The 23,705-nt window shown below is 39.9% G+C and overlaps 1 protein-coding gene across 1 annotated transcript in view; it reads right to left on the minus strand.

Moving 5' to 3' along the window:
- Positions 1-23,705, minus strand: part of ATP10A (ATPase phospholipid transporting 10A (putative)) — a 62,221-nt gene that overhangs the window by 26,856 nt on the left and 11,660 nt on the right. The window contains exons 2-3 of the mRNA XM_053455169.1: positions 15,092-15,296; positions 284-369 (exon numbers count right to left, since the gene is read on the minus strand). Coding sequence (XP_053311144.1) covers positions 284-369; positions 15,092-15,296 — 291 coding nt within the window. The remainder of the gene's footprint in view (positions 1-283; positions 370-15,091; positions 15,297-23,705) is intronic.

Here is a 23,705-nt window from a genome sequence, read left to right on the forward strand (position 1 = left end):
GGATCTTCCAAGAAAACAAAACCCATTCTATTTGCCCAGAGGAGTTTCTTAATCAGCTTGAAGCCCAGACACTGCTGACTCAAGCTTCTTCTGGATTAACATGAATCTATTGACCACTGTTAACAAGCGTGTGTTTATGGTCAAAGTGCGGCGCTGTGGAATAAGTTAGTACTTTCTAAATATATAACAACCATGTCACGTGGAGTCAATAGTTTGTGTTAGTAAAATTTACTTTCTTACAAGATTTACACACAACCTGAAAAGAAAGAATGAAGATACTTACATATAACCTCGGAACCTACTGAGGTCGTTATTTGGTTTCTCACATTCTATGACACTGTTAAACTTCACTGGATCAAATTCAGATTCCTGAAATACAAATATAAAATGCAAACACTTACATCTAACACAAATTAATTATAAAACTGTTTTATTTCTTTAGTTCTCATGAACTTTAGGCATCCAAATATAACCCAGGAAGCCCAAAAGCTCCAAAAGAGCAAGAGCAATGGGGATCATCTTTCATTACATTTTTCATTTTTTTCCATGTATACTCAAATAGAAAAGTATTTGTAGACTTACTAATCTGGCAAAAGCCTCTTTACTGTGATCCGCAGTCCTGGACTTTATGCGGCATGACTTTTCCCAGGGCACTAGGTGAACAAGACCCTATGTGCCAAGCACTGGTGTCACCAGCTCCTGAAGACATGTTGTTTTGGAGTCTGATATTTTTATCCAGGTCAGGTTTAACCCTTGCAACTTGTTAAAATTCACAGGGATATGTACTAAATTTGGATCATTTTAGAACATTAAAATATTTTGGTTCAGTTATTAAATTGGTATATGTACATTGACACTTCACAAAAAAGGACAATTCATCTTATTTTTAAAAAGCTTTACAAATGTTGCTTCAAAGGAGGAATTTGAGATTGTTATAGCTGTATATTCTCTTGTGAAAAAAATATGCTAACACTGCAATAATTACATATCTTATACTGTATCAAATTAAAATTTATCTCCACATACATGTTAACCCCTACTATTTTTTTATTACTAGTATCAGATTCAAATACGTATTTTTATTTTACACTGTTTTAGTTTCTGCATTTGAACCTTTTGTATGTTACGTTAGCCCAATCTACTAGCCAAACTCCCTGATTCCTTATCATACTGCCAGTTGTAAAACAATAGAGTGGCTCAGACTTAAATCACCCAGGCAGACATGGACTATTAAGAATCTATGGAAACGGGCTTCATTAGCACTGCCATAAGGCTCATTGCGGGGATAATCACCCAAAATACTACATGCCTGACAAAAATGTAGCCCCCAGGTCTGCTGATCAAGAACAGTTGTTGCAACAAAATAAGAGATAGAAGAAAAAGGGTTTGTCGGTGCTACCCTACGCTAAATAATTGCTAAGAAATTCTGTAGCTGTCTGATAGCAGAAATGGAAGTATTTAATTGCGTCCAAAAAACAAAAAAAAAACTTATTTCTGTACCCAATGCACTCTAAAGAGGTACCATTTTAACACTATCCATGCTGGTACGTATTGTCAGCCAGCGGTGAACGGGTTTTCATGCTACAACTTGAGCTACCAGTGACGCACGTAACAATTTATTTTGAAGGTTGATACTTAACAGCTTTATCTGCAGTAGAGCTTGAAATTTGCATATTCTGCTTAACTGCAAATTTTGCTTTGGAGGTCTTTCCAAAAGGTTTCATGTCCAGAAACAGTGCCAAAAACCACTGTAATCCTCCCAGATGGGGCAGTTACCAAGTCTACAGGCAACCAAGATGTCTCATTTGCTATCTTGAGAGCCATCTAGTATGAGGAGGCCAGAATGACTGTCGCATTTGGAAATGGTTTAGTTACATCGTCACTGTTTTCCCCCTTTTAAAATATTAAGAATCTCAACATATATTTATAGTTTGGAGGTGCAAATACAGAAAGAATGCAGCAGAAACATATAAATACACAAAAGGCTCCAAAACAGAACAGTTTTCATTAACTATATTAGACTACTTCATTTATACCGCTGACAGCTGCATATTCATCTATAAAAAAAAAAACGAATTAAACACACACGCACACATACACACACCATCCTCACACCTGTGTTTGCAACCATTCATCTTACAACACCCACCAATTTTAAAGCACATGGATAATTACTGCAGTGATACTAAACTATTATTGCAACATTTGAGGCAGCTTCCAATTACAAATACCAAGTGTTAATGGATATCATATCAGGATTATCTCAAATGAGTAGAAGAAAGAAAAAAAACACAGTTACCGGAAGATTTAATTGATTACAAGGTAACACCGCAATGTTAAAATTAAATTTCCCAAAATGAATCCAAACACAAGCACTTTTGTGTTCAAAACTTTCAGTTTCATCATTAAGCATACAAGACATTTAGTATAGCAGATTAACACGGAAAGAAATGTTCATTTTAAATGGATTTTCCATGGACACCACGCTTTAATGAAGAATGCATATTAAAGTACTCTGAGTATTTTAATATGTATTCTTCACAAAAAAAGAGGGGACAAAGAGCAGTTACATGCTGGAGCAAACTAGAGGTGAGCACCGCATGCACAAGGAGATGCGTGGCAAGGCAAATAGGAGTGGGGAAAGGGGCAAATACATACAGGGATTTTGAAGAACTCCCCAAAGCATTTACAAAAGGAGATAGAAGGAAAAATGTAAAAGGGCCGAACAGCTATAATGTCCATTCACGTACATATGATGGCCGGAGTGTCCCATTAAAGGAAAGTTTGGATTATGATTCATAAAAGACCTACACAGTGATCGTACCAAACCTATTAATTCAAACATAATACCCTATAATAAACTCTGGCAGTGCAGCGAGGTTGGGGTGATCAGTGATCTCCTTTCTAATCGTCCTATTGACCAGTGGCCCTTTCATGTTTCAGCATCACAATACCCCTGCACATATAGCTCGTCTATGAAGAAATGGCTTGTTAAAACTGGTATGGAAGAACTTGACAGGCCTACACAGAGACCCGACCGAAATAGGTACACCAACCGCAAGTCAGGACTAATCACCCAGCATTAGCCATTGAACTTCACTATTGCGTTTAGCGATTGGGCAGAATCAAATCCTAGTAGTAGCCTGTCAGTATCTGGTGGAGAGCATTCATGGGAGAATGGAGGCTGAGGGAGCATTTTATTTTAGAACAAGGATGTTCAATGAGCAGGTGTCCAAATACTTTTGGCCATGTAGTATGGATTCCAACAGAATTTAAAGATTTGAATGTTCAAAGCAGTCTTGTTAAGGAAACCAGCAATTTCTCTTTCAGAAAATGCACATTATTTCTCAGATGAAGACGAAGCGGGAGTCTAGGCCAAAATGCACCGAATGTACAGAACTCCCACGAGTATATATTATATTTCTTCTTACCATCTAGCTATTCTCAGATACTAGTTTAAAATAGAACATTTGGGACAAACTAAATAACCTTCAGGGAGAAGAAAAATAAATCCTTCCTCATCCACAAAGACAAATTCTAGTGCTAGATAGCTAAAAATACACGAAGGGAAAGTCAATGTTTCCTTTTACGCGACGCAAGATGTTCTGCTTGCAGCATGATACAGTTCCTTGAATGCACTGGAATAATGAAGTCAGGAATGTAACGGGTTAAGCAAAATAAACACAAGCATAAAGTGAATAAATCACCTTATTAAAAATAATACTTCTATCTAAACAAACACTCTCATATCCTATAGCAGGGCTCAATAAACGTATGTATTATTTGCATGCAAGACTGAGTTAGTAGTCAGTATATATAATATAAAATCTGTCCCATATATTATTTTTGCTGCATAGGATAGCCGGGTTTCTTCTTTGTATCCCCCCCCCGCCCCGTCCGTTAGAAGTAGTGCAAAAGTATTTAATAAGTACATTAATATGCATTGTTGGTTTGGTGGGGCTGTATGGGACACTAAACTGTGAAGTCAGACCCATCACGGTCATGTCTGGAAGAATTGAAGAAAGAAAGGGAGGAATCATTGTGAATCTATGAATTCTGCCGGCTGTTCTTAATGCTAGCGACGGCTTGAGTAGAAAATTCCATATTCAATTATGGGTGCGGTAGCAAAATACTTGCAATACAGAAACAGCATTGATTCCTTGCTCACAATGTGAGTTCTGTTTAATAGTTCAGTAAACTCCATTGGCTCTGACCGGAATGTATCTAGGTGGGTCAGTATTAAAGCAAATGTTTTGACAACACAAGAAAATACTCTTTAGATTATTGCAAGCACTATTTGTTCTTTCCAGTGAACACTAGTAAAAACAACATAGACGTATATATATATTTTATATATATATATATATATATATATATATATATATATATATATATATATATATATATATATATATATATATATATATATATATATATATATATAGTAATTAAACAATGGAGTTCTAAGAAAAGTTTATTCTGTACATTGGAGCTAGTCGGAAAATAGATTCCAAGTAATGATTTCAATTCACAAACATTAACTTCAGGGCCAGTCATGGCGTTTGTGGAGCCACGTAAAATTATATGGGGGGGCTGCTTATGTCTCCAAGGGAGGTGCAACCAGTTGGGGGAACAGAGGGCTCAAAGATTTGCAAAAGTCCAAAAGTAGTTTTCTTAACCCCTTCAGTCCAGGGAGACTTTTTATAACCTAAAGACTAGAACTTTTTATTGTCACTTTTACCATATGTTTGTTTTTTTCCTGCACAAAGAAGTAGGGCCACTGCTTTTAAATATTATCCTATATTACATATTTTGAATATAATTGGGTTAAGGGGTTTGTATTTTTTTTTTGCCTATAGTGGAAGGGCTAAGGGACACTTTAAAAACAAATTTTATTGTTTTCCTTTTTTGCACGGTTTCCTGTGTAGCACGACTCAAGATCCCTTTTGAGGACCTCATACATTTTGACATGGTATGACATCATTGGTCTCCCAATTCAGTTTATTTATATTTCATTTCCCTTCTATTTTTTTTTTGAAAGGGAGAGAAACTTAGTTTCTCCACTTCCTCTTCCTAAAATGTCTCTATAGCCCTGCATTGCTGATTGCAATATGTGCGATCAGTCAGCAGGGGAGCAATGGAATAACTCCTTCAAGGCTGAAACGACTGATAGCTTTGTTGGGCACTCCTAGTATGACTGAGTACTGCTGCTACACACAATCCGGGAGAGCCCAGGCTGTCAGACAGCCTGATCACCTGTGTAGCGGCAGGGAGATGGAAAACAGGGGCGTACCTAGAGTATTTGGCACCCGGGGCGGATCCTGTATGTGGCACCCCCCCACACACACTTTAAAACTACCTGGCCGAAACCGAATATGATCCCCCCCCCCACACACCATAAAAAAATCTAAGACTTTTATTTAAAGTAAGTAACACACCAAAATAGGACAAAACAATTAAATAACTATATATATATATATGTATATATATATATATATATATATATATATATATATATATATATATATATATATATATATATATCATTGTTAACAGCAATCACATTCCTACCATGCCCAGGCATACCCAGATTCCAGGAGGCACTCACAGACTTGGCATGATAGGAGTATGATCACCCTATCTACCCCTTCTCGCTCCCTTCTGCCCTATCTACCCCTTCTCGCTCCCTTCTCCCTATCTACCCTCTCCCTCTTTGATGTTCACTTACCTTTCAGGAGTCCTGCGGTGGGGGTGCAAGGCCTCTGTCTCCCAGCTCTGCCACTGTATGGAACAGTATAGAGTGATGGGAGTTATGATGTACTTTAGAGCATAATTATATAATGAAAAATACATTGGAAATGGTACAGCATAACACCCATCACTCTCACACACTTACCAATCCACACACATACACCAATCCACACACATACACACCAATCCACTCTCACTGTAAGCTTTCCTACCTTTCCTCTTTTCTCCTTACAGCTCCTTTTCCTGCTCTTCGCTCCTCTTCTTCTTCAGTTCTTCTGTCTTCTTCCGGTTCAGAGGGCACGGACAGCGGTGGGCGCGGCTTCAGTGTTGTGCGCCGGGATCTGACAACAAACCCTGGCGCACAACAGCTGTTGCCGCGCGGATCGCAAGGGAGCGGTATCGGAGGTCTTTAACAGACCTCCGGCTCCCTTGAGTGATTTTAAGCCGGGTTCAAGGGAGATCCTTGAACCGGCTTAAAATCACTCAAGGGAGCCTGCTCCTCCAGCGGCGGACATTGCTGTCCGTCTCTGGAGGGGTGCCGGCAAGTTGGCACCCCCCTGATGAGCGGCACCCGGTGCGGACCGCCCCCCCCGCTAGGTACGCTACTGATGGAAAGTGCCGTTTTACTTACTCTGCTGAATTTAACACTTAGTAACTAAATGCAGCGCTAGTCATTCAGCAGTACTGGATGTCGCTAAACACGTCCCATAAATGGTTAATTTTAATCATGTAAAATAATGCACTGAAATGTTGTCAACATAGAAACAAAGAATAAAATTACAGATCTCAGGAGAGCTCAGTATATATATATATATATATATATATATATATATATATATATATATATATATATATATATATATATATATACACACACACACACACATACGTACACTCACTAGCCACTTTATTAGGTACACCTGTTCAATTGCTTAACACAAATAGCTAATCAGCCAATCACATTGCAGCGTCTCTTCTCTTGCTCCACAGGAGCAAAGCGGAGTCACGTGATGTCACTTCCTGTGACTCCGCCTTGTTCCTGGGAGGAGCAAGATTAGAGATGCTGTGAGGGAACAACTCGAGGGCAGCCTTGCGGGACTGCACGGGAAATCTGCAGTTCAGGTAAGGAGGTGGGTGTTATTGGCCACAAATGTGGCGGGAGCGGAACACCCACATTGCGAGAGGGTGGGATTGGGCAAAAAAAATCAGCGGGAGCGGGATTAAAAAAGCAGTCCCGCGCAGGGCTCTACAGTGAGCGGCAGTTGTGTGCACGAAAATGCCTTGTTGATCAGAGGTCAGAGGAGATACTGGTTCGAGATGACAGAAAGGTAATAGTGACTCAAATAACCACTCGTTACAACCAAGGTATGCAGAATACCATCGCTAAATGCACAACACGTCGACTCTTGAAACAGATGGTCTATAGCAGCAGAAGACCACACCGAGTGCCACTCCTGCCAGCTAAGAACAGGGAATGAGGCTACAATTCGCACAGGCTCACCAAAATTAGACAATTGAAGACTGGAAGAACGTTGCCTGGTTCGTACCAATTGAGGATTGTTTAAATGAGACAGCCTACCCGAGTATTGTTGCTGACCATGTCCATCACTTTATGACCACAGTGTGCCCATCTTCTGATGGCTACTTCCAGCAGCCTAATGCACCGTGTCACAAAGCTCACATCATCTCAAACTGGTTTCTTGAACACGACATCGAGTTCACTGTACTCCAATGGCCTCTACAGTCACCAGATCTCAACCAATAGACCACTTTGGGATGTGGTGGAACGGGAGGTTTGCATCATAGAAGTGCAGCAACTGCGTGATGCCATCATGCCCATATGGACGAAAATCTCTGAGGAATGTTTCCAGCATCTTGTAGAAAGTATGCCACGAAGAACGAAGGCAAATCTGAAGGCAAAAGGGGTCCAACCCGGTACTAGCAAAGCGTACCTAATAAAAGTGGCCAAGGACTATGAGAATTAACAGTGATATAAAATGAACCAAGAAGTTTACATATTACTTAGGGCAGGGCTCGACAAATCCCAGGCGCCAGGTCGCCATGGCGACTCAGAATTTTGTCCTGGCTCCTAGGAGTTTGTCAGCCTCTTACATCCACAAAAAATGCCCCGGAGTGATCCTGTAGGCTGAAACCGCGATTGCAGGGAAACCTGCAATAGCGTTTTCAGCTGCCACAGGCAGCTTCAGGAAAGGGGTTTCAGTGTTGATTGGGTCCCCACACAAGTGTGGGGACCTGACACAACATTCCCCTGCTGCCTGATCGCTCCATGAGAGCGACAGGGCAGCGTTAACCCCTTCAATGCCGCGGCATTTAGGGGTTAATTCCCGTTTTTCAAGGGGCTCTGCTGCTGGTGGTCTGCCTGGAAGTCCAGGCAGACCAGCAACAGCAAAAATGAGCCCCCACAAGCCCTTTGATGACTCCTGTAGGCATGGAAGCCTACAGCAGTCATCAGAGACTCCCCCCTGCAATGGCTGGTCTATAGACCAGCAATTGCTTCCCAGCTCAGTGACAGGGGGAGAGGGTTCTTTGGTCTCCACATGAGTGTGGAGACCAGCCCCAACACCCCCCTGCTGCCTGATCGCTCCATGAGAGCGACAGTGCAGCGTTAACCCCTTCAATTCCACAATTGTCTATAACACATTCGTGGCATTGCAGGGGTTAACATTTGTCCCCACAAGCTTGTGGGGACTAAATATCAGTCAATGCTGTGCTCCAATGGAACATCAGCATTGAAAGTGTTAAAATATATATATATATATATATATATATATATATATATATATAGGGCTGCAACTAACGATTATTTTAATAATCGATTAGTTGGTCGATTATTTTTTCGATTAATCGATTAATCGGATAAAAAAATACATTATTTTAAATTGAAGAAAAATTGCAATAAAAAACGTACAATTTACACTTTCATCTCTTTATTGCAATGGCCTCTCTCTATTCACCTTCTTATTTTACTGACATAATAATAAAAGCTACAAGAACCCAAACACAGTGTTTCTCAAACTAGGTTTTAATACAGTTATTAGTAAATATTAATTCATATGTTAACTATTTTCATATTTAATAAAAACTGAGAAAAAAGCCTTGTTTAAATTTTTTTATTTACCAAACTGCCCCCAGTTATGCACATCTGACCCCCAGCTTGCCACTCTGCCCCCATATATGCCTTATACCTCTTATATGCCAGATTCCACTGTGCCCCCTGATATGCCACTGTGCCCCCTGATATGCCTTATACCCCCAGATATGTTTATGCCTCCCTGATATGCCTAATATCCATATGCCTTATACCCCCTATATGCCCTAAAAATTCATAATACCCCCCATACACCACTATAACTCACCCATACACCACTCTGCCTCCTCCCCCTCCCATACACCACTCTGGCTCCTCCCCCTCCCATACACCACTCTGGCTCCTCCCCCTCCCATACACCACTCTGCCTCCTCCCCCGCCCATACATCACTTTGGCTCCTCCCCTCCCATACATCACTTTGCCTCCTCCCCCTCCCATATACCACTCTGCCTCCTCCCCTCCCATACATCACTTTGGCTCCTCCCCCTCCCATACTCCACTCTGCCTCCTCCCATACACCACTCTGCCCCCTCCCCCTCCCATACATCACTTTGGCTCCTCCCCCGCCCATACATCACTTTGGCTCCTCCCCTCCCATACATCACTTTGCCTCCTCCCCCTCCCATATACCACTCTGCCTCCTCCCCTCCCATACATCACTTTGGCTCCTCCCCCTCCCATACTCCACTCTGCCTCCTCCCATACACCACTCTGCCCCCTCCCCCTCCCATACATCACTTTGGCTCCTCCCCCTCCCATACATCACTTTGCCTCCTCCCCCCTCCCATACTCCACTCTGCCTCCTGTGAACCTCCGTTTCTGACAAGACACCAGGGAGCCGGGTAGAGAGGCAGAGTGGCGTATGAGAGGGGGAGGAGCCAGAGTGGTGTATTGGAGGGTGGCTCCCACACACCCCTCTGACTCCTCCCCCCTCCCATACACCGCTCTGCCTCTCTACCCGGCTCCGTTACTGAAGGCACTTTCACTGCAGCTTCATAGAAGCCACAGTGTAAGTGAAGGGCAGTAACGGAGTCTGTCTGTGCGATGCAGACCCTCACCGGCTATCAGAGAGGATGATTCTCTGTCAGCCGGTGGGGGTTTGCGTCGCACAGACAGACTCCGTTACTGCACTTCACTTACACTGAGGCTTCTATGAAGCTGCAGTGAAAGTCCTTGTCAATAACGGAGCCGGGAGAGAGGCAGAGTGACGTATGGGAGGGGGAGGAGTCAGAGGGGTGTATGGGAGGGGGGAGAGAGACGGAAGTGAGAGACCGGCCGACAGCGAGGGGAATCCAGGTCCCCTGCAGCGTAGCGGGGGATCTGGATTCCGGTGTTATAATCCGATCTCTGTTTGAGGTCGGATTATATAAGGAGAGGAGTTTTTCAGAGCATTTGCTCAGAAAAAAACCTCTTTTTATAATTGATAAAAATCGATCCGATTAATCGATGATGAAATTCGTTGCCAATGATTTTCATAATCGATTATTATCGATTTTATCGATTAGTTGTTTCAGCCCTATATATATATATATATATATATATATATATATATCTCAAAAAAAGAGTTTAGTAAGTGGGCTGATGATGATCAGATCACTCCTAACCAACTGTTAGTTTAAAAAAAAATCCTGGCTCCTAACTTTTTTAGCTGGCGCCTAGATTCACAACAAATTTGTCAAGCCCTGACTTAGGGTGTTTCTTGAATTTGATGATCCACCGATAATAAAGCTAAAAATTATTGATGTTCTAAGAGGAAGACCCCATGCTGATTTGTACGACAAGCAAGGTCACCAGAGAGAGTTTATTCTTTTTTAAATTCAGAAAATGATGTCCTCCTTGATAACATATTTGAGCCAATACTATTCACTGGTTCTGAGTAAGCATTTTCTCTGTTTAGTCAGGTATTTTCATTATTAGTTATTTGATATGTTCCTGTTTCTTCCTATCACTGCAATGGAACTGTGACATTGAACAGTTGAGAGTTATACAGATTGTGACAGTGTGAACCCCAGGGAGATGATTAGCATGGCATCTGAGTACAGCTGCTATGCAGATTATACATATGGGTCCCTGGGGTGGAGCAATTGGAGAGCAGGGTGGGCCAATGCTCCATTTCCCCATTCTGTGGAAACTCCATGCCGGGTTTTCCAGGAGGCAAGAAATCTGCAGGATCCGGTCCGGGATTTCTATGAGGCCGGCGTCAGGCCCAGGTGCTGGGCATTAAAAACCCCTGGAGCCTGATACTCAGGGAGACTGTTGGGGGAAGAGGAAGTTCCCTGTGCTCCCAGGGCAAGGAGAGGCCCTGAAGAAGACAATCCCTGAGCCAAGTGAGGCAATACCTGGGAGGTTTTCCAGAGCCTGGCGTAGCTGGGTCTGGCTGGGAGGTTAAGGTAGTGAGTGATTAGGCTGGTCAGTCTAGACCAGCATAGTTAAGTTAGAGAGGGCTCCAATAGGGAGCTAGGTTTTATTTTTATGATTTGGTTTTTGGGGTTTCAGCAATTAAAAATAAAGTGCTGTTTTGGTTCAAAGCTGCTGTTCCTGACTCTGATTGCCCTAGAGGACTGTGCTTAGGACCCCTAAAAGTGACATGTATGGCCCTCATGCTATAGGGTTTGTCACAAGATATATAACACTTTTCTCTTGTTATATGTCACATGTTTTAGTTTTGTTAATACCTGTGCAATTCTATTACAATAATTGGTGAGATGTCTAGGAAAAACTAACACTGTTTTATTTTGGGCTCTTCTAAGAACTACTGCAAAGAGTTTTTGAGCAAAAAGATAATACAAAAAAATATGTAAAACTAAAAACATGATATGAATAATAATCCCACGGTGCTGACCGTATCCTTTGTAGGCATTGATAACCTATTTTAACTTAACAAGCTCCATGCTCAGAGCCTGATAGGTGGTTTGCCAAAATAATTAATCACCGAGTATTAAGTAAATTTTATTAAATATGGACAAATGCTCTGCAGATTATATTTTCTAGCGTGAAATTCTCACCATAGACTTGTCAGAATCCTGTGTCACGTTTTGGTTTCTTGTATGGCAGTCATAGGTTTTTGGGACATTTTGCTCGACTAGTTGATGTGTTTAAAGATATACATGGGGAAGTTGAAGTCTGATCACAAGCAGATGGTGTCAAATAGCATAAAAAATATTTAGAGGCAGAACTTAATCATGCATAAAATTGAAAAGAGCAGATTGTTCTATACAAGAACTGGGTTAGAACTTGAACTGTGTGGCACTTGGAGTAATTCAATTGCAACACGTGTCACGCATGATTTCAATCATGAGAAAATACATATGCCACCCTGAATATCATCATGTTACATGGAAGCAAGTTTCATAAAACCTGCTTTGCGAGCGATTTGTGGGAAAGATTAAAGATGTTTTTTTTCCAGATCATTTAAAAAAAAGGCAATTTATATTTTCCCTGCAGATATATTTAGGATTTTTTTTTTGCCTCCAGCAATATCACAACAATTCAGCTGAATACTTCTGAATGAGCGTGCACAGGTATTAAGGATGGCAGGTAAGGAACCCTTCTCAGTACTCAGGAGGAACATTTTCCTTAGGCTAGGATATAGCAGCGTGTATTCATTATGAAAGAAAATAAAAATCTGACTCGTTCTCTCCTCTCTGGGAGTTCCTCGCCTGCAATGTTATAATCAGTCCCACTGCACTAGGAAATAAACAGATCAAAAAATACTGTAATGGTGGGATCTGCAAATGCCGTCCTTTCTGGGTGCAACATTGCATTTAACCATACCATTACATTAAGAATAACACATTTATATTAGATTGCTGCACAATAAAGCAACCTCCTTGTGATATACAATTAAATGTGATTTAAGGCAAATTATCATTTTTTACATATTAAGTGACTTAAATGCAGCTGTAAACATTTCTACAACTGTTGAGTTATCGTGTGCCATATAGCAGTCTTTACCATTTAAAGGGACTGCTAGTTACATTACTACACAATATCCCTGCAACGGACATTATGCCCACCAGTGGATCTTCTAAAAAGGCTGTGTATACAAGCAGTTTTCCACTTAAGTACAGAAAAATGACAAATGAGATATAACTAAGGAAAATGGTTGCGATATAAAACAAACATAATGCCTAAAGACCATGTCCCAATAAAAACAGCCCCTTGCATAATCATTAAAACCAAAAAGAACAACTTTTCTGCCCTTGCCATCCACGCATAAGATAACCATGTATCACTTGAGGAGGACAGACGCAAAAACTAATGGCTGTATAAGGATCTACAGGACATGCATCGTACTCTCATTCATATTCGGGAGAAGATGGAAATATGGAAAACTACGGCTGCTCACGATACCCAGGACAAGTGTTCCAGCGTTTCGCTTCTTCAATGAGCCACACCATGGAATATATTAGCGGAGTGAAAATATGCACAGAAATAACAATGCACAAAAATGTAAAGAACAGAACAAAACCCACATTTAAAATCTATAAAACTGAACTTTTTACTCACTTTCTAACTAATCATGTAACATCTGGTAGTTCAAATAAATGCATGGCATTAATTTGCAAGAGCGGCCAATGGTGAAGGCGACTGACACGATTAATGCCTGGTTTCGTAAAGTTTCTAATGCTTGGCTCTTTAGCTCCCCCTGCCTGTTAGTGCAAGTAAGAACTCGCAGCATGCGAAGAGGCAGAAGACAAACGCACCTATCCTATTGCAGCAAAAACACAACAAAAATCCGCTAGCACGAAGGAAAAATGTTGAAAAAAAGATTACTAAAAATAGTAAAAAAAAAAAAAAAAAGTTTTTTCCTAGACATTATGAAACAAAAGTAGTTTTAAAGCACAGCTTATGACTTTTACACGCACTGTGCTTTAAGGTGCCCTTAAATGCCCTGTTGTCCAAAACACCAGTCATAATAGATTCACAGATGAGCATGTTAAACTAAATGTGTGGCCTAGTATAAATACGAGTGTACCGTTTACGGTATATGTATACAATCAGCCTTTCTGTGCTTAGTGTATATGTAAGCAGCACAGAAGAATGAAAACACATCATTCATCAAACGTGCATTCAATGCAGTCTCACATTTCAGGAGAAAAATGTTCAAATATAAAAAGTTAGAGTTTCTTGGAACTCTGGCGCGTACACACCACGGACAAATGTTTATTTTCAGAGTATAAAGTTGTTCCAAGGAAAGTTATGACAGTCAACAGGGCGCTTTGTTCTCAATGTGAAATTCCCGCAGCATGAGCTTCTGTGCAGTGAAACGGTACCTGCCCTTGACCGCGTTACCAATGCCTGCTGTGCACAGACCCATTATTCTTAAAGAAAAACCCGACGTCAGATAATGTTGACTACACCCTATTCACAGCAGGTTACAAAGAGAAACGACTCCACCAAGGCAGACCTGGGAACACATGAAAGCACCTAGGTAATAGATAAGAACCTTAATCTTCAAAACCATAGTGTTATTGCTAAAACAATAGCAATAACAATAAAAAGCCTCTATAGAAGGATATATGGCACTGTTTATAAGATACCTGTAGATTTCTCTGTCACTTCCACTGTGTTATCCCAGCACAAACATATCCAACCTGGCTGGACGTAAATCATTGTCAGGAAGTGGTATACATCTTTGTTAGAGCTATGTAGACAAACACGTCATGGCTTCAGTACCATGAAGTCCATCGGCTTCTGCTGAAGTTGAATATTACAATAGTATGCATTGGGGGCCGTAATGGTCCACATGGTTTGGGGCCATAAGTAGCAGCATTGTGCATAATTGTGAAGAGCATTGGCAGTTCATCTCAGTGGGCAAATCCCAGAAGCTAGGTAGCCATTGATCTTAATATTTTATTTCTGGCAGTTGATTATGACATACATTCTGTTTCATTTCTCTACCCGGTTACTCTTTACTACAGACACCTTATGCTATTTACTTAGGTCCTTATAGCTATGAAGCCACATACACTATAAAGGGGCATTATGTAGAATCGTTTGTTTCTGCAAAAGAACAGGTAAAGTGCAGAAGAATAAATTATAGAAAACATCACAGGAGAGTTTTAAGAACACAACGCTTTATAAATATTTTGGTCACACAGACACAGGCTAGGTACAGAGGATATAGAGCTATACCAGTCAGTAACATGACAGACTGCGGTTTCTTTTAAGCAGAATGGTATTGGAATGGTTAAAAACGCTTGTGAAGGTTGGATTTAACAACTCACCAGGTCAGAGAATCCCTTCACCACTTGTCTTTGTTTCAAGTTTGTCTCTCCATCCAAATTGGCGGTTTCAATGTGACACAGCCCATCAGGATCACTAGAGGACAGCAGTAAAATATCAGCGGGAATTATTTCGTTGCATCGCAGTTGAACAAAATCTCCAACTTGCACTTCTTTCCAGTATTTTTCAACATACTTCCTCTCACTCCTAAAAACAAAACAAAAAAATTAAAAAACATTATATTATATATTATATATATAAATATATATACACACACACACATATATATATACATACATATATATATACACATACATACATACATACATACACATACACACATGTGCACGTGCACAAAATATACAAACCAACAGGAATTAAAATATCAAAGTATATTTGACCTTTTTTTGATGAAAATGTTCACTTGGGTTCAATTTGATGACTGAATTAAATCTATATAATAAGCACTTATAGATTGGGTTTAATTAGATGACTGAATTAAATCTATATAATAAGCACTTATAGATTGGGTTTAATTCGATGACTGAATGAAATGTATATAAGCACTTATAGATTGGATTTTTTTAAAAAACCTATTATATTGTACCTTTGCTCATATATTTGTTATCTGTTATTTTATTTTTTCCATTGCAATCTGTGTGAAGAGCGCTATCAAATAACATGGAATATATAGATCTAAGACAACAAATCCGCTCCCCTTGAGTCTCCGACACGAAGAGAAGCATAAGCCAAAATTCTTTTAAGATATATCTATTGATATATAAAGCATACACGTGTTTAACAGGATTCTGCTGTTGTAAATAGAGGACAAACAAACAAGCTAACACAATGACAAAGGAATACAAAGTATGTTATCATGCAGGTGAAATCTGAATAAGAAAAAGAAGAAGCTTTTTGCTTTTCTCAGATGGAGCTGCTCATTATTCACCGATTCTATCTAGGGCAGCACGGACATTAATCATATTCCTGGTTTACAAGCCCCGGCAACCTGGTCTCATAAGTCAACTAAATCTTATTGACGGAAACCAAGCCTCTTAAATTCATTCAAGAACATAAAATGTCATACCTTAATATGTCCTTTCACACAAACCCTCGCCCCTGTAAAATCACTACCGAGCTTTAATCGTAAGACTATATGACAAGGAGTGTAGTGCACACAAATCTTTCATGTGATGATCTAGAGTTCCAATACCTGTCATTTTCAAGATAAAAGTAGAACTGGTGGTCTTCTAAACATCTATAGGCTTTCATTGGCTTTCTGGCTGAAGGTCTGCTGTGCCCATCCAAGCAGTACTCCTGCAGGAGAGCGGGATGCTCATTCTTATTACATGCCCTCAAGCCTTTTGGGAAGCTTACCATCCACAACAAATATTCCAAAATCTCAACTTTCTTTGTAAGGGACCCAATGTTTAAGATGATTTATTTATAGAAGAGAGACTTCTAACACTCCCTTTCAAACAGAGACAGATGTTGATGGCATCTAAACTGCCCGTTTCTCCTGCTGTAAAGACTTGCTTTTAATCAGTCCTTGGTTTTGTCATATACCCATCTTATATATGTTTACATTTCTTCACTGTATTAACCTCTTTTAACCTCTTATTAGAAAGCGAGATTGTGGTCTTATCGTCGTTCCAATACAATTTAGTAGACACAAACCATTGGTTTCCATGGTGATAAGCCCCCCCTTTTTTTGAAAGATACTGCAACAATCACAACCCCCCTTGTGCCATCACATCCCAGACTAATCACAGAAACACAGCCAAATCCCACTCTGCCGACACTCTACAATTCCAATTTGGATTGAAAACAGCGGATGATGCGCAAGAAATCCTTTCCTTGTAACCTAGGGACCAATATGACAATGTTAGTGCGGGTAGGTTTGGCCGGTTTGAAATCATGATTACCGACCATAGGAAGCAATTTTAATACTGCTTGTTGTAAAATCCCCCAGCTATACATTCTGACTAATTAAAATCTGTGGGAGAAACGAGTTTCATTAGAATTGCCATAAAGAATCAGCTCAGTGTGGTGTTTGAGCAGGGAAAATCACCTAACATGTCACATGACTGACAACAATGGCCGCCTCCAGGTCTGCAGATAAACAAAGTTTGTTGGAACAAAAATAAAAGTAGGTTTTTGTCAATGCTAACCAAAATTAGCTGTATTTAGCACAGCAAGGGAAAAAAATCCCCAAGGGGCTTCCCTTTACCTTAGGACTTAACCAATGTACAGATATAGCTTCAGGCTGCGTTTTCAGAGTCTTAAAATAATACACTTGTTTCACCGTTTAGGCAAGGAAACTGAGCTTTTTGATCATTATAAAGAACATATGTATATAAAAATAAACCTTAGTGTTTCTATCACAGATACATCTTTACAAGTTTTTGGGCTACATCTGTTTTCATAAATCTGTTTTGAAGCTCCTACGGTTACTGCTGGAAAACTGTTGGAGTTATTCAAAATAAATCAGTAGAATAATTAGGTTGCTTTCATTTACCTATATAGCGACCATTTGCATTCTTCATGACATGACAAGGAATTAAAGAAGTTCATAAATCGGACATAATATGCTCAACACAGGCAGGTTTTGATTTGTCTTTATGGCAAGATCAGAAAGGGTCCCCCCTTTATCCTCTTTTTAGAGGTAGAAACTCACAAGCACTATGGGGTATCGCTAACGGCTGATGGGACAGGTACACGATTGCAAGATTTAGACATCATAAGTGATCTGCAGGGGAACCTATACAGGCTCTGTTAATCAAATGGACCCCCTCTTACATTGCCTGGTTATCCAAGACCCACTGAATATTTTGCATCCAATGTTCATAAATTAAGTACAGAAAGAACAGGACAAGGTATAATATATTGTGCCATGCAGAACAAAAATAATATTTACTGTTCCTTAATCACATAGGAAAAGGTGGTAAATTGCAGACATCCTGTACATGTTTTGGGAAAAATGGTCTCAAATTGAAAACATATAATCTTCAGGAACGCCAAATAAAACATGTATGTTTTGTGTAAATGGGGAGAAAGGTCAAGTGCATTATAATTAATTATTATTTTTTTTATTAAACATTTCAGTGAAACAGGACAGCAGAAGAGGCAGTGCGCTGCAGCTTCTTCAAAATGTAAACAGGTTCAATGAAAGCATATTAGAGTACTCGCAAAATACTTTAATATGCACTTTGCTGGGAAGGCTGCATGAGAGACTTTGCATTTACTCTATACAGACTTAGCCCAGGATTCAGTTAAAATCTTTACAATAATGCTGAAAATGTAAAAAGAAATATATATATATATATATATATATATATATATATATATAAAAAAAACTGATACTCTTTACTCAAGCAAAATTAAACTTTTCTCCACTATTGTTCAGCAGAGCCATAAACAATACATGGCACCTTCTCAATGCAATCAAAGAGTTAAACATCCATGATCCATCCTGATTTACACCCTCACTGGTAGACAAACCACTACTTAGTACCAGAGAGAAAACACTGCTGATCCCCTTTTAAGAGGAACGTCAGTGGCAGCTTTTACAATAACAATATTACTACTACCTATAGCATTTACACCTATAGCATTTACATTTTTCCCGTAATTGTCTTGGGTATATTTAGTTTAAAAGTTCACCCGATGGAAGCAGAGATAGGTAGCAGCATGTGCCAGAAAAAAAAAAAAAAAAAGTAATTGATTTCCTGTCCTTAAGTTCTCTCCCTTCTGCGCTTTATCAACCTGTCTGGCAGAGATGAGTCCATGGATGCCAACAAATTGGTTAAAACATATCTCAGACAATACTGAGGTGCTCATTGCGGGATTGAAGTCAAACAAGGCTGGGGCAGGGAGAAATATATATATATTACTTATTTATTTTAACGGTGGCTTAATCTTGCAAACTCAGGTCAAAGTGAGATTTTTTAAACCCACACCCGCACCCATTCCCATCCTCTGCTCAGTTCATTACTTTCAGCTGCCACGCGTGAATGACAGAACTTGCCTGCATGGATGCCCAGGGGTGCTTCTCATGTTGAGTTTGCCCCTCCAATTCTCTGTGACCCTCGCTGTTAGCCGGTGGTCTTTAAGTGCGGCATAAATTTTTTTTTGTGTTTAATTTTGCATTCGGGTTTTATAAACTGTTGAATTTCTTGCTCCAGTTGCACAGTATCATGCCGTGCTCTTAAAGTTTTATTGCCATACACTGCTAAATCATGATGCTAGAACTGTAAAATATAGCACTTGGCACAAGGAAGCCAAATGGCATTATACAATCAATTTCCTGTCAACGGTTTGTCCCTTACCCCACAATTAAAGTCATGTGACCAATTAACAATAACCAGCTGCGTAATATTGAGCAAGAGGGGAGGGAGCAGTAACGAGGAGATAGAATCCTACAGATGCTTAAATTGGAAAGTTAAGATGTTATACATAAAAAGGTTTCTAATGCCTATATATATATTTGACGTAAAAAAACCCCTTTAGTTTTAAATAGTGTTGTAGATTGTTAAGATATTTTGATTCACTATAAATCCTTTTTTATCACTGGGATTACATACATGATGAGGCAGAGTCTCACGCAAAAGATTATGAGGTCACAATTGTCAACCAAAAACAGGAAAAAGTAAAATGATTCAATGAATGGTGTTCCTTTAATTAAACAAGCCTCTTATCACCCAATATTTTTTGCCAACGGTCCGATTGCAAGAGTTTCAGGCCGGTTGACCTTTTGTTTCTCAGGAATCCCGCCATTCAGTGTCACCTCTACCAATAACGGAACCAAAATCCATTTTCGTTACAGAGTGGGAGCAAGATCACGTCGTAATATTACAAATGGGAGAATACAAAATTAAAATTCGGATATACATACATACGATGCACTGGTACATAAAGACATTTGCAATCTATTAGAATATTCTGCACAATGCTATTGCGAAACCATCTCAGTCCATGAAGAATATCATTAACAGAAGGATATTAAAACAATTTCTGTATCCCATTACTTGTTACAGCGACGCTTCCCACACAGATGAATGGGCAAGCTTTCAGTAAGCTCACGCTTGTTCCTGCCAAGAGGAGTAGTTGACATGATTTGGAGATACAATGTACTATATATTCTGAGTCATTCATTCTGCTGCAAAGTCAACAGCACAAGTTACAGATATTAGCCTCTGATATATGGCATTCACATCTTTCGACGGCGGCCTGGGGCACTTTGGAAGGCACTTTACACTTGCTACTATACAGGGGCGTTGTCAAGAAAGATCTGGGGTTAAAGCCAATAGCAATTATGACATGTGCTGCACCTACCTTTTCGGCGATACCTTTTTGTGTATGTGTTTAAACACAGATAAAGCCATGTCATTGTATTGTGTTATTTTGCATGTAAAAAAGCCAACTAAAATAAAAGCAGAAGAAATATTCCCATAGCCTTATATACGTTTACCCATCTGCTTTTCAACGTAATTATCTTGCGTATCAAAGCAACGTCTCTGCAGAGTCCTAAGCACATAGAAGGTATCCAACGATATATGCCCTCCCCATAAATTGGATAGATTAGTTCCCCTACCATTCTGTGAAGCCATCACAGTGAGACGTAATACAATAATCAGATTGTTTTAGCACCCTTCAGTTCATGGAATTCTTGATGTACCAGGACGGTTTTATAAGAACAGACTTCACTAGCATTGCCATAAAGAATCAGCTCAGTGTGGTAATTGTGCAGGGAAAAATCGCCCAAAATATCACAAGACTGACAGCAATGGGGGTCTCCAATACCAACCTATATTGCTACAATGCTGTACACAGTACTGTATTTTATGCTCAAGCTGAAGAAACAATAGTGTAGCTCAGGACCAACATCAAGTCAACAAGAAAATTAATGAGAGCTGGGAGCAATATTACAGTGTAGAAGAAATTCGTAATTTAGACAGGAAAAAATATCTTGTCTGCTGTCAAATGGCAGGTTACGATAAATAAAGTATATTGGGGAATGCCCACGATAAAACACTTAATACATACTGTATACCGGAGAAAGAGTTTACAAGAAGCAATGGATGGAATAAAGGATGGATATACAAGATAATATCCAATATTCAAAGCTTGTCTAATAGTTCGCATGATTTTTAAGTAGTATGCATATTTATTAATAATAAAGCACATTTAAAACGGCACATAAAAGAAATACAATTATAGAAAAAAAAATACGATTAGCTTTTATTGAATGGTATACAATAACTTGTTTTATAACACTTGCATAAATCATTTTCTGTTTGCTTTAAATATCAAAGCTAAATACTCTGGATATCGAGCTCTAGCTTGGACTAGCTTACTAAACATATTGCTGAAGAGCGTGCATTCACTCTACCCAGGCCAGATACATATCCACATCTGTTAAGCTTTCCGTCTATTGTTTTGGGGAATTTATTAACAATAATCCAATTTTGTGTCAACATGTCTAAAAAAAAATAAACATTATCTGTTATTTAGGAATTCATCCGTACCAGCCCAGGTGTCCCCACCCTTTACGGGTGTACCAAAGGATACTCCAGGACAATATGTGAACGTCAAACGGAATGCCAAATCAAATAGAACATTAAAAAAAATGCTAAATAATTCACACCGATATACACTTATAAACATTTTTTGTTTTGTAACGAAAGAATCACCCTAGAGTTGAGGTCAAGATTACGCACATCGTTCCTATGAATTAGGGTATTAATGAACTTATTAAAAGAAAACCAAGTAACTCTCTCCATCCTGCCCATCTGCTAAGGTACTTATCTGTCTGTCTTTCTCTAAGGCTGGGCAAACCTCAGGCGTCAGTTACCATGGCAACTAAAATTGCTTCCTGTTAAATTGTCTGCTGGTAAGTGATAAGGCGGGAAGTGATGGGTGCTGCTGTAATGCAAGTGCAAGCGAGTATGTTTGCAGCTTGCGGCTGACATTGCGTGTACCACCCTGTAAAGAACAATTATTTGTTTATATAGCGCCATCATATTCCGCAGCACTGTACAATTGGTAAACCTGGCATAACAAGTAGTATAACAAATCGAACTGCGGAAACAAGGGGGAAGGAGGGCGCTGCTCATACAAGCTTGTGTAGAAAGTGCATTTTAACGACAGCACTTTCCTGACACTGATTGGCTTCCTGGTGGTGTAGGCTTCCTACTCTCCACAACTCTCAACCCGTTTTACTCTGCTCCATCACTATTTTTCCTCATGTGAGGTTTATGCTATCTGGCTATTTAAGTTTCTCCTTATGTATAGCTGGTTCTGCGAATAACTTTCTTGACAATTTCCCATCATGGCTTCCCCACTTCCTCTCCACGGATGACCCCTCTGTCATTCTTGGAGACTTCAACATCCAAACAGAATAACTCCCTTGCTCATGAGAATGGTCACATGACGGACCTTATATTGTTCAAGCATGTGCTCACTCACCAACTTCTCCTTTAAGCATGTTACCATAACTCCAATCTCAAAAAAGACCCCTCTGGACCCAGCTGATTTGTCAAACTACCATCCCATCACTTCCTCTTGCCTCCAGGTTTCTTGAGCAAATTGTATACAGTCAACTGACTATGTTACTTGACTCCAACTGTATACTTGAACCTTTAATTCTGTGCTTACTAAATGACCTGTTTCATTTTCACTCAATTTAATGCTAATTCTACTTGACCTTTCTGCTGCTTTTGACACCCTCTTTTCCCTCAAACTCTTCACGATATTTGTTTCTGTGACACCGCTCTCTCATGGTTCCGATCTTACCTTTCTGACTGTACCATCAGTCTCCCTCCTATTCCCTCTCGGGTAGTGTACCAAAGGCTCAGTTATGGACCCCTTCTGTTCTCTCTTTACACTACCTCACTTGGCAAAGTAATCTTAACCATTGGCTTTTAATACTACCTGTATGCTGACCACACACAAATCTAACTATCCTTTCCTGATCTCATTAACTGGCCTGTCTAACTGGTTGTCTGCACGATTCCTTAATCTCTCCAATACAGACCTCCACCCCCATACTATTGTAACTGTTTTAGCTGGTCTCCCTCATAACTGTCTCACCCCCCCTGCAATCCACCATGAACACTGCTGCCAGACTTATCTTCCTCACTCATCGCTTTACTACCGCCTCTCCCCTCGGTCAGTCTCTTTACTGGCTGCCTGTGTGCTTTAGGATTCATTGAAAAATCCTCACTCTTTCAAAGCTCTTCATAGCGGTTCCCCTGCTTACTAATATCCAAATACACTTCTACTCTGCCCCTCCGCTCATCCGATGAGTTCAGTCTGTCCTGTCTTGATTTCTAGTTCTCATTCACGCTTGCAAGATTTCTTAAGGGCTGCCCCTATCCTAGCCTATCAATCTTTCTCCTTGCCTTAGGTCCTTCAAAAAAGTCCCTGAAGACCCACTTCTTTGAGGACGCACACAAACTTACATTAACATTAACTCCCTTCCTCGCGCCTAACTTTTGGACAATACTTAAACTAGTATGGCTGAATAATCCATAAAAGTGGCACTTTTACTCGTGTAACACATACCAACTCCTTTAGATTGTAAGCTTGTTAAAGCATAGCCCACCTCACCTCTTG

This window comes from Spea bombifrons, chromosome 2, assembly GCF_027358695.1.
Source record: "Spea bombifrons isolate aSpeBom1 chromosome 2, aSpeBom1.2.pri, whole genome shotgun sequence".
NCBI lineage: Eukaryota > Metazoa > Chordata > Amphibia > Anura > Pelobatidae > Spea > Spea bombifrons.